The sequence below is a fragment of the Scleropages formosus genome, chromosome 12, assembly GCF_900964775.1.
Source record: "Scleropages formosus chromosome 12, fSclFor1.1, whole genome shotgun sequence".
NCBI lineage: Eukaryota > Metazoa > Chordata > Actinopteri > Osteoglossiformes > Osteoglossidae > Scleropages > Scleropages formosus.
Window position 1 is genome coordinate 11,429,513 of NC_041817.1, and position 12,424 is coordinate 11,441,936.

General features: G+C 45.4%; 1 protein-coding gene across 8 annotated transcripts in view; it reads right to left on the reverse strand.

Moving 5' to 3' along the window:
- The window catches only part of LOC108929472 (AP2-associated protein kinase 1-like), a 37,300-nt gene that overhangs the window by 14,956 nt on the left and 9,920 nt on the right, over positions 1-12,424 (reverse strand). For 4 of the 8 annotated variants that reach the window (XM_029256571.1, XM_029256572.1, XM_029256570.1 and 1 more), the window contains exons 4-16: positions 10,346-10,488; positions 9,707-9,828; positions 9,450-9,531; positions 9,003-9,135; positions 8,712-8,815; positions 8,103-8,182; positions 7,799-7,956; positions 6,869-7,077; positions 4,412-4,633; positions 3,470-3,663; positions 3,144-3,343; positions 2,775-2,876; positions 1,828-1,923 (exon numbers count right to left, since the gene is read on the reverse strand). In XM_029256571.1, coding sequence (XP_029112404.1) covers positions 1,828-1,923; positions 2,775-2,876; positions 3,144-3,343; positions 3,470-3,663; positions 4,412-4,633; positions 6,869-7,077; positions 7,799-7,956; positions 8,103-8,182; positions 8,712-8,815; positions 9,003-9,135; positions 9,450-9,531; positions 9,707-9,828; positions 10,346-10,488 — 1,845 coding nt within the window. The remainder of the gene's footprint in view (positions 1-1,827; positions 1,924-2,774; positions 2,877-3,143; positions 3,344-3,469; positions 3,664-4,411; positions 4,634-6,868; positions 7,078-7,798; positions 7,957-8,102; positions 8,183-8,711; positions 8,816-9,002; positions 9,136-9,449; positions 9,532-9,706; positions 9,829-10,345; positions 10,489-12,424) is intronic. The other 4 variants (XM_029256575.1, XM_029256573.1, XM_029256576.1 and 1 more) reach the window with 2 other exon arrangements.

Genomic DNA, 12,424 nt, shown 5'->3' on the forward strand with positions numbered 1-12,424 from the left:
GCACAGGTTTTAAGGCAGACTCACTGGGAATGAGTGCTACTCCGCTATGACTTCCTGCAGTCTCTCTGCAGTATGATGCTGCCCTTTGGATACGTGAATGACTTAGAATTAATTCTGAATTCCGTGTCATGCCACTGACCTGTGAGCTTTCAAACTATGGAAAAAAAAAATCAGCTAGTGTTACCTAAACAATGCAGATAATGGTAATAAAGGACCTGACCAGCTTCAAGGCTTTTGGGAAGGAAAGCAGCTGCATATTAGTTAGAGGGGGCACGATGTGGTGTGCCTGATTCAGATAGTGTGTCACAAACTCATTTGTTCAGAGTGCTCCCATCAACGCATCATCTCTGGCATGCCCAAAGTTAAGACAAAGGGGCTGAGCAACCATAGATGCCTCACAACAGGTTCTGGAAGGAGATCTATTGTCTACACAGAAAACCAGTGCTTCAGTTTGGACTGGTGCATGCTGGGTGAATTAACTCCACCAGTCTGATGTCACCATCATGGGTGACATCACAGGTCAAACAGGTAAGCTGAAATGCTCCTCTGAGGAAGGCTGGTGACAGGAAATGGTGTTAGTTCTCCCATCAGTCTCCAGTGTCAGCCATACTGCATGCGCGTGACAGGTCTCCTCGGCCACACACATACTTACAGTTCAGGCAGCTGACAGGGGCATGGGTCTAGGGGGATGGGGCTCTCAAAACATGGCACAGCACAGATGTTCCCTTGACCCTTTCACTGGTGAAGAAAGTTCAGAAGTCAAAGCTGACACCAGCACTAGATAACACCATATGGTGATGTTACTATTCAGGAATATGTGGCGTACAGGTCTGTTTCATTTCTTGTGCAACCGATTCCACCCTTCCTATGCTCCCTAACGGGCACCAGTTCATGAATTTCCTATGTCTACATGAACCAGAAGTGAGTGGAAAGCACCAGGGTATAGGGCATAGAGAATAATACCCAGCTGCTCATATACAGGCATTATCTTGATGAGCTCTCGGTATTGAGCCGCTGATCCCACATCTAACCCAGGTACTGAAATAACCAGGAAGTCTGCAGCTCATTAACAGTACATACTGGCCAGTCTCCACCTGATCTGAGGACTTGCACAGCAATCTCTCTGCAGTGACTGTGATATGTACTCCTTTCCTCTGGGGGTACACGTTCAGTTCAATCCGCTGGCTCCCAGTGCAAATGCCGAAGAGCGCAAACTCACGGGACCCTAGTCTACACACAGATCCCTGCAGCTCACACCAACACAGAGAGCCTGACAAAATGAATCAGCAGCATCAGCAAGTCATGTTTCTAACAAGCTACTAGGAGGCAAGGACAAAAGCAAATGAGGGAGTCATTTGGAAACCGATGTCCCAAAGTCAGGGTAATGCTTGGTGTTCCAGCTCAGTCTGTGCGGTTCTAGCTTACGTATTAACAGACACAAATACAAGATGTGATGCACTCTAAATTATGTTGCTAATGTCTAATATGTCTAATAACAGACACATATAAGCACCACAGACATATGAGTGCAAATGTGAAACTGGGGAAGAGTTCTGCAGTAGCAAAATTACTGAACAAACAAGTGTGTTTACGTCCCCATCCACAAGGCAGTTTTCAGTTCAGCGAAAGTCCAATAGAAGCTGGATGGTAAATGACAAGGTGTCGCACATGAGGTGGCATGTTGAATGTACTCCACCCAGGGACAGCAGGATCTCCAATCGCACTGTAGAGTGCAGGAACAGCATAAGAAACCTTTAGCGGAGCTCAGCACTGTCCCACACATGGTGGGGATTGGGGCAGAGGCTGAGGGTTGGACCATCCCATTACCTGGGGTATCAGAAAGCGACTGTGGGTTGAAAGGGTCCGGCACACTCAGCAGCGACGCACCCGAATCCAGACACAGAATGTCAGCAGGTCTCTCAGCTTAGCAGAAGAGAGAAAGGCACACACAGAGAAGGAGAGATGGGTGTGTGCATGCACAGGGACAGAGAGAGAAAGAGAGAGAGAGAGAAAACACAGAACAGTTCAGCCAGCTCTGAAGAGAACACCTAATAAGGCAATCTGAAACGGATGCAGACCCACAAGCGTCTTATTTCAGCACATCTCAGCTGGAAGCCATAAATAATTGGCAATGGTTCTCCATAATGCAAAGACAGCAAAAACCTCTATTGAGACTTTGGGACACCTAAGATGACCTCAGCATTATTAATCTGCTTGGCAGGAGCTCTTATCCAGGACAATAAGCAGTTCTATTCATTCACACTCTGCAGGCCATCCAGACCGGTGTGCTGATGTATCCACAGGCACTGATTTTACTCATCGCTCAGGCAGTCAAAAAATATGAGACTCTGGACTACATACTGTACCGAGACAAAACTGCATTTGTGGAGGTGACTGCTCTTGCCAACCCACCCATGCAGAGAGAAACATGTGTATGCAGCATATACTGTGTGAGGACTGGCATGCAGAACATAAGAACACTCAAGGGGCCAATTTGGACACTAGGAGACAGAGGACTTGAGCAGATGCTGAGAGACAGAAAACAACACAATGAAAAAAAATTAACAGCAGTAGATGGTGCAATGGTTGCAAAACCAGATTTGTGTCCTGAAGTATGCCAGTTCAAATCTCAAGATAGCAAAATTATTTATTCTTCAGAATAGGTTAGCTGTGCAGTCACTTCAGTTTGGCAGCCACTCAAACAGATGACACTGTAAAAAGGAGGCAAACAAACAGGCACGTATGTGTGTGCAAAGCCATTTCTACAGCATTACCTGCTAGCTGAGGGAATGTCTTGGGTGCCGGGCCAGCAGTGGTCATCTGCAGGCCAGGAATGAGATCTTCCGCGGATGTGTTGCCTCTTTCGGCAGCTTTGCCTATCACACACAAACACATGCAGAGAGGGCAATCTACGACAACAATCGGACATACAGTGGAGGGGACATTTGTCATCTACCAGCCACGCCAAACACTCCTTTAAGGTGCAGTTCTGGCACACATATCAGCCCTTGCGCCAATGCCAGCGCCACATACAAAGCAGGCTTGTGGTCATCCATTCTGAGCTCAACCTGCTCGTCCATAGCAACAGCAGGACTCAGAGTCAGCATCCTGACTAGCATGCTGACCCAAAGATGTGGCCTTACTCTCAGCCAGCTTGGCAAAGTCCTTGTTGAGCAGTTCCTCAGCAGTGAGCCTGGAAAAGTTGTCATTGCCAAATGGGTTCCAGGTAGGCTGCTCAGCTGGGCTGCGCTCAACAGGAGCCACCGTGGAGCTGCTCTCTGCAGGCTGGTACACACTCTGCTGGGAGGAGCATGGGGAGCCCGAGGGGGTTGCACTGGCTGACCTAGACATGCACATATTGGAAAAACACTGTAACCTCAAGTGGAGCAAAAACAAGGAAACGGCTCATGATAATAAGGGTTGAGTGCCGCCCCAGTCTTTGCTTCCTGCGGCCCCTAGTCCAACTTACTTAGACTTGTTGAGACTGGCCTCAGCAGCAGCAGCCTGTAGCATTTGGGTGGACTGACTGGCAGGCACACCAAACACGGCACTGTGGGTTACATCGCTGAGGATACGCCTGTGCCCGCCTCGGGGTGCCGTCTTTGGGGAGGAGGGAGGCGTCAGGGAACCCACCTTGTGGATTCCACGGGCGGGTGCACCCGGCTGGCCAATCGGAGAGAAGGCAAACATTAAAAAGGCAGATGAGAGGGTTAAAAATATCTGATAAGACCAGTAGTGTTCAGAAATGATCAAAAGGGAAAAGAGGAGGGGGAAAAACTGTTAGCTGGGAATCAAAAAAAAAAAAAAAAAAAAAAAAAAAAAGTACAGCAGAGCAGAATCATAAGCATTCAAGGACAGACTGGACCAACAGTAACACCGGTTTACAATTTCACAGGGAGGATTTCATTTTGTTATGGCAGGAAGAACAGAGAATTTACAGAAATTCATTTTGCACAAAGATGATTGTTTCCCACATTGAGAAAAGTGTATCTTGTCTTCTTCCACATATTTCAAAGCTCACACAATCCTTCTCTGCCAGCAATGGAGCTGGTCTGTTTTGATGTACCATGCACTCTGGCACTCTGGAGCTCCCTCCTCTCAAGGTACACTTCAAGCATCAAGGACAGAATAAAGAACAAAACAGATTTCCTCCAATACGTATTCTCCCAGATTGCAGCTCTGATGTCACACCCTTTTATCAGGCTGTCTCAATTGCCCAAAACACACTGCAATCTTACTGACTGACTTGTTTTCTGACTCCCTGTTCAGTTCTTCCTGCTATTTTTTTTTTTTTTGGAATGACATCAGGGAGCGCAAACACAGAAGTGCACGTATGAAGACGGACACGGTCCTGTGTGTCCCACGCAGACAGAGAACCCTAAGCCACCCGGTGGTCTGCTGCAGGGTTTACCGTCTGCTCAGGTGCAGATGGAGCGTCCTCGGACGCAGGTGCAGTTGCGGGGCTTGGTTGCGGTGGGAGCTGGGTGAGGGGGGCATGGCCGGCCATCATGACAACAGCAGGCGCAGGCCCAGCAGGAGCAGGGACTTTAGTTCTGGGATGCGCAGCTGCTTGCTGTGGCTGCAAGTGCTGTTTGTGAAGGCTGTGCACCAGATGTCGCGGTGTCGCCTGATACTGTCGGCAAACAGAGATGCGACAGCGCCGATGAGGAGAGCCACCACACAGCCCTGGCTTCCCTGACGGCTGAGTTCACAGAAACGTGTCTGACAAGAACATGGGAAGCATCTGCATCAGCACTTGGGGAGGTCACGTTATGCAGACTGACTCTACACTACGTACAGTGAACCTGCGTTACTCTGACAAACGGAAAAGGAGCACTTAATCTATGTGCTTCTTTAAGCTTTGATTTCACACCCTCCGGGTGCAGTTTTATTTCTACTTTCACCCCTACGTGCACATGCACTCTCTAAATGAGAGTTTAGGTGCACCGTGTTTATGTTGTGTCCAGCATTCCTTTAATTGTTTTTGTTACCAAATGGCCTCCAGTATTCATTCACTTACTGTAGATATTAGCTGTCCTGATTTTCCATTTCTACACCCGTATTAACCACTGTTGGAGCGCAAAGGGCGGTAGGAGCTGTTATGTCCACATTAGGTGCTTATTTCGTTTTCTTTTTGCGGTTCCCCTCCCCTGACGTGGATTTGGAGCCACAGCCGTCCATCAGTTTCAGTCCAGGGGTGATGGACATGATTTGCTGGAGGACGAAAGGTGGGACTTCCCAGCTATTGAAAGGAAGCTTCCTGGAGGCCATTGGGGAGCTTGTCTGTCGAGTCAGTGTTCTGGTGTGATTTTGATTGTGCTCTTGTTGTGCTTCTTGTCTGTACTTTGATATTTTTCTTCTGTCTTTGTGTCACCTTCATAATGCTTGCATGCTTTTGCAGTTGTTCGTTTTCCTTCTTTAGACAAAGTATAAAAACAGTGTAGTTAGTAAGGTGGCAAAAGACATTGTTTTTCCCTTCTTTCCAGGTTGGAGTTAGAAAATGGCTCATTTACAAGGGTTAGGTTAGTGTAGGTTTCTCTTTGGTTTTTGATTACCCTTTCGCTTTCTGTCCAGTTTTGTAAAGTTTGCTGCTTGTTGGTTCTTTCTTTTCGTACACTTTTATTAACTGCCCTTTCACTAAAACATTAAACACACATTCCTGTTTATGCACCCTATTTGTCGTCTTGTCAATCACAGAAACTCAGGAATCACAGGAAGTCCCAATGCGAAACATTTGTTAAGTTTGCTAGACAAAAGGGAATTCTCTTTGATAAATGGTGTACAGCTAATAAAGTGAGTGATTCATTTCGTGAGTTAATTCTGATGAAATGTACAGTCGCCTCGGCACCTTGAGACTATGGGTGATTCATAGTCATAACTTGGTACAAATGCCTTTATGTCACACCCCAGACAACCTTGGGATTGCAACAGGACCTGTGGACACTGAGAAACTTCCCCTCCTGTGAAGGATCAGTGGTCACTTTTGAGGAGCAAAAGGGCAACCACGAGCAACATAGAGAAGCACAAATGGATGACACTTGACCAGAGGTTTACAAGGCTATACCTTTTAAACATTTTACAAGTAAATTACAGCACCCCTTTGCATAACACAATGTAGAGCCATAAAGATGACGCTAACGTAGAAGCCAAAGTTCACGAGCTGTCAAAGCAGCAGGCAGCAACACTGAGACACGAGAGAAGGCAGAATGCAAGCACATGGCATCTCCAGCTTTATCTAAGATGTAGCAGACCATGGCTTTACTTCTCATGTCTTCAGACATTCAGAGCTAAGGAAGAATGACGACGCTGTGCAAGATCAAGCAGTCTCCATTGGAACACATTATTAGGTGGTCTACTCATGAATTAACCATCTCTTTGGCATTTCTGGTTTGTATCCGGAAGCAAAACTACAACAGATAAAAGCACAGAGTCATTACGATGAACATTTTGGTTAGCCACTCTTTCAAGCCATGCTTTTGGTCTCCTCACAATTTTCTCAGATTTCTCAGACACACCAAACTGCACAATCATATTATTGTGCATCATCTGAGAAAGCAAATGGCAGCAAAAATGGCAAAGCACCTCTTCACCAGTCTTCTATACTAGGGAAATTTGCTTTTGGAGAGCTATCTGTATGCAGATTCCCATAACATGTTTAATTATTTAAAAGAAATAACATTTTAAGGACATCTAACATTGTGGCTTTACTTCAAAGCATATTAAGAAACCCACAGATACGTGATACACAGCATGCTAACTGGGGAATGGGTTTAAAACGGAAAGACGCAAGTACAGAGGCCTGTTGTAATGAGCCTTGACACCTTATGAAGCCCAGAGTTCATGAAGGTACCCATTGAGGACTTCTCACCTGTTGGGAGGGTGGCTGCTGTTTCTGCTGCTGCTGGGGACTGAAGAAGGATGCTCCCTGCTGCTTCATGAACAGTTGCTGATGCAAAGGTGTGGCCTGTGTAGGTGGAGCTTGAGGCTGTGTGGATGGCGCTTGCTGCTGAACAGCAGAAGGCAATGCAGCCTTCTGTGGTTGGATGGATGGGGTTGGTTGAGCTGTCCCTACACTCACTATGGAATGGGGACAAAATAAAGGAAGGGGGGGGGAAAGGAAAAAAAAAAAAAAAAAAAAAAAAAGTTTACCGTCAGAACATTTTCACTTGTAGAGAATGAATACTATTAAAGCCCACATAAATGTAAGCCTAAAAGACCAAAACTAATCCAGCCTTTTCAATTTTGAAAGAATGAGAAAGGCAGGGGTGATAAATTGCTGAAATTTCTTCATGTATCCATGCACTTCCCGGGAGACACAGCCGTGACAGTAAAGGCCCACAACACCGAGAAAATTCAATTTGCAAACTCAGTGAAAGTACAAATTTGCAAGGGGTGCAGTGCTGGAGACAGACTGGGAAAGTCAACACATGGAAACCGGAGAGATTTCACGTATTGGGCATGTAACATCTAGAGCTCATAAATTATCCATTACTGCAGGCTTTTTAGCAATGGATGGCTTGACCTGGCCAGCCATGTGCCCTGTCACACAGAAGAATACTGAGCACACCTTCAACACCAACCATGACCTTTGTTCTTCCTGAACTCTCTCCACTTCTGCATCCATGCATGACACAAAACTCCGAACTGCCACAAGTACCACGGCCGCGGTTAAGGTTCCCAGAGCAGTGCCATGTTGTGCATTGTGTTCCCCTTGTCACAACAAATGTGATGATAGTTCTGGAGAGTCTTGGTAGTAAGTCCAGTAAAAGGTTCTGCTGCTGGTAGCGTGGATACATACCAACGGGTGGGGCAGCCCCAGGGGCAACGCTAGCCCTCTTTCGGGGTGTGAGGGCAGGTTGGATTGGCAGAATCCCAGCAATGGGCTGCGGCTGGCCAGCTTTGGGACGCTGTCGGGGAGCAATTGAGGTCTCTGTGGTGGGAATGGGGTCTGTGAGCCTGCAGAAAGATGTGAGGGAATAAGTTAGCTTCTGCTGAGGCTCGCCACTTCCTTTCAATGAGGACAGCAAAACAACATTTTGGGGTTAAAGAAATAAAGATTGTCTGATTGACTGCGAACTTCACACACACTCATGGATGTTTACCGGGCTTTGGTCTGGCTTTTCTTGGCAACAGCTTCACTAGCTCTAATTGGTTCAGGGAGCTTTGCTGGAATGGGAGAATTCTGAAAGGTTTTAAACAAGAGCAGATCACAGAGAAAACCATTAATAGGATTTAATCTTCAGAACATCTATGCAAACACTACTCACTCCCTTAATCATCTTTAATCAGTTAAGGCAGGTGATAACTTTACCCAATACACAATATATTAAACACAAAATCAGCCTCTTTCAACTTTGATCTTTGACACTTTGTCCCCTTTAACCGTGTACAAAACTGGCACAATGTAGGCACACACTGCTTATTCTGTTATTGTCTGCCGCATATTGCATTATTAAACGTACATTAGGCACCATAAATATAATATCCCTTTTATAAAAGGCCAGCTTTGCTACTCTTAGCACAGTGATAAGAAACATCAGGCTTCTGCAACTTCTAAAGCAGGTCCTAATTATGAAACTTGTCTTCAGTCATGTGTCCAGATAGAGAAGTGAAGAGCTCAGATCCAACTCCAAACAACCACGTGTCCCTAAACAGCAACTGGGAGTCTTCCCAACTCCCCAAGGAGTCATGCATAGTTCGCTGGGACTCACATGCACATTCTGGATAGGACAGTCCCTTCGGGCCAGTTTGAATGCAAAGTAGGAGACCTGGTAGATGTCTGGCCTCTTGTCAGGATCTGGTTCTAGCATGTAGCCTACAAAACGCAAACAAGGGATGTGTTGTACGGGGCAGGATCCCAAATTTCATTTATTCCTTTTTGAAATGCCACACACGTGCAGGTATACTTGACATCAGGTGTTGACCACCAAATGACAAGACGACTGGATTTAGACCACAGACGCACATATATAGGTGCACAAAACTAGTGACAAGGAACTCACGAATGAGGCAGTGCATGTCCTGGGAGTAGCGGGAGTTGTCAGGAATGGTGAAGTTTCCATCACAGATGGCCACCTGGCTCTCTCCAAAGGGCAGGGTGAAGAAACAGAGTTTATAGAGCAAGCAGCCCATGGCCTAGAGCAGAGTAGCATATAGCCATGAGGACAATGCTGGTGGGGAGAAGGGCATGCACATACACTTACATTCCTTCACAGCGTCTTGTTTCCCCAAGAAAAAGTTGAGTTTTTATTCTTTTTAGAATGCGTGTTAATAGGGAGTAAGACCAGAAAGCAAAGATTTGAGTACAGAAGGCAGACTGCGCATATACACAATGTGAGACGGTATCAGAGAGGCTGATTATGAGTGTGGCAAACTGAACAGGGGCGCAAGGTCACACTTTTAAAAGGCAGTTGAGTCAGCAGACAATGAGATAAGCATGCCAGACTCACCCAGATGTCAGCCTTGGTGGTGATCACCTTGCCACTGTAAAGGTTGACCATCTCCGGAGCCCGGTATGATAGCGTGGTGTACCTGAAAAGCAGGGCAGATACAGGGGGAAGAAAAGCATGAGACAACATAACTGGTGCAGCCAGGGGTGCAAAACACACAGGACATCAGATGTGGTCCTCCTCTAGACATATACTGACTGAAGTATGTGGAGGGCATATTTGTGAACGTGTGTGCCTATGTATGTAGATACACTCACTTCTTTATCTCTTCCTCTACCACTGGAACACCCTCGTTCTGTGGGTTCTGGAACCTGTTTGTAGCACTGCCAAAGTCGCAGAGCACGTAATGACCGCGGTCATGGAGAAGGATGTTCTCCACCTGTGCAGAAGTGGGGGGTGAGTGACAGCGCATGCAAACTAGCAGAGTCACCTTCACCCACTCCCTTAGTGACAAGTTCACAAGTCAGATCTGGTTCAAATCGGCCAGCCACGTAAACCAGGATTACTGGGTGGTAGTGAAGAGCTCAGGGTAAGCACTGAAAAGGAATTCAGCAATGGAGGTGGACAGGACTGTCAAGAGGTTAACAGAATCAAAGTGCTGGCACAGATGAGAGCAGGGAAAAATTACAGAGAACAGGAGAAAACAGTTCAGAAAGAACAGACTGAAGAATCAACCATAAGAATCAGCTTGGAAGTACTTTAGAAGAAGTGTGCTGTATAGAGACATGCCCTACTTCTAATCCACAGTCAAACTGCAGGCCTGGTCAGTACTAACAGCTCTTATGGTTTTGGGCAACATGATCAGAGATGACAGACAAGAGGCACAATGCTGCATTCGAAGAATCACTGTCACCCACAGCACTTTCATAATGGATAGGCCATTCTCCTGACCGTACCTTGAGATCACGGTGGATGATCGGCATCTTGCACTGATGTAGTCGGGCCACAGCCTCACACGTGTCACAGAAGATCTGTAGCACCTCTGCTTCAGTGAAGCCTGTCTGCAGCCGCTGGTTCATTAGATTCACCACCTGTCCCCCTGCACCCGCACAAACACACACAATCAGTGCCTGAGTTTATGGTAAAGCGAATGAAAATGTGTACATAATTGTAACGGAAGCACTGTAGTTCTAAGAAACATATAACTACAGAGCTCTCAAAGCTGGGAGGACAGAAAAGAACGTAAATATGAATCTTACTAGACTACATTACAGTCTGTCCCCTACTTACAAACCTTATTGGGACTGAGAGTCCATCTATTAGTTTGCGAGCTGAATCGTTCATAGGTAGGGCACCCACTGTGTTTTCAGGGCAAGGATAAGCTTTAGAAAATGTAAGAGGTGCAGCACATGGAGAAGTCTAGTGCACCCCGAGAAGCAAAGAAATATTAACACAGCGTCAGAGAACACATGAAACACACAAGTGGTCCATTCAGAGCTCTATGCTCACGCTTACATTATATTTACTCATTTAGTTAATGCTTTTCTCCAAAGCTTACACTGTTAAGATACTGACACCTATTTATACATTGATGCACTTGGGCAATTTTACTAGAGCAATTCAGGGTAAGCATCTTGCTCAAGGGTGCTTTGGATCCAGCAGCTCTAACCACTACCAGTTGTCCCCACACTTTTTAGGAATGCTTCCACCCTCGAATTTAAAATAAAAAATAAATTAAATTTAAAAAAAAAAAAAAAAAAATAGGGGTACACTCAAAGTGCAATTTTTGAAGTGATGTAGCATTAATGCATCACTAACACAAAACTAAACATACATACGGAGAAGTGGGCATGGGGAAGTTGTTAGTTTTTATTTATTAGAATTACTAAAATTCAGGAATACGTCATTATAATTACAGGAAACATGCCAGTCAACAGACAACTCAGTTTACAAAACCTGTTTTATATTTTCAGTGAACAAGGGACACCAAAGAGCAACACTTCCAGATCATATTACAAACATCTGAAAAACAAATAAGTTATTGGCTCAGCAATTGTAATGTGGTCTCTTCAATGCACAAACTCTCATTGTTTACTCGGGATGTCTATGTCCCCAGCGATAAGTACAGTGGGGTAACGTGCAACTTCAGCATCCTTATCATATGCCGTTGATATCAACCTGACATGTTTCATGAGATTCTTTAATGATACTCTTAGAGCCTTTAAATAAATTGGTTGAGTAAATGCTTTTTCAACTGTGATGAGCTCATTCAGCTGTAAGGTTGACTTGTTGGCTGAGACCTGGCTGTACTATCCAAGGAACGACTTACATTTACATTTATCTGATGCTTTTCTCCAAAGCGATTTACAGTGTTAAGGCATTTACAATTATTACAGTTACAAGGTTACAATTATTTACCCATTTATACAGTTGGGTAATTTTGGCAATTTAGAGTAAGTACCTTGCTCAAGGGTACAACTGGAAGTGGGAATCAAACCTAGACCCTTCGGATCAAAAAAGCTACTAATTGCTACTCTACCAGCGGTCCACTTGGTTGCAACTTGTTGATAAATGTGTCCTTGCAGGCAGGAGCTACTTGCATGTACTGTGCTTAACGAATGCACGGACTGCGGTCCACAAACAGCCTACAGCTAATTTTCTCCTGGCTGGTTTGTAATTTTTGCAGAATATCAGCCTTTTTCTTTCTGATACTCTGGCCAAGGAAAATCTTTGAGCCACTCTGTTCAGCTTTCATTGTTTGATGTAACATTGTTATTACTTGCCCTTATGTCAGGGTCATCTGTTTCTGGGGGACCATCTTTGCCATTGTCTGTCTCCATCCCACTAATTAAACCAAGTTGTTACTAGTCAGCCTAGCTATTGCCTCCTCCTTACACAAACGTTTCTGTATTTTCTCAGTTGACATAGGACACCTGGTAACAGAGTAGTTAGAGCTGCTGCCATTGGATCCAAAAGTTGCAGATTCAATCCCCACCTCCTGCCAGAGTACCTTTCATCAAGGTATTTGCCCTAAA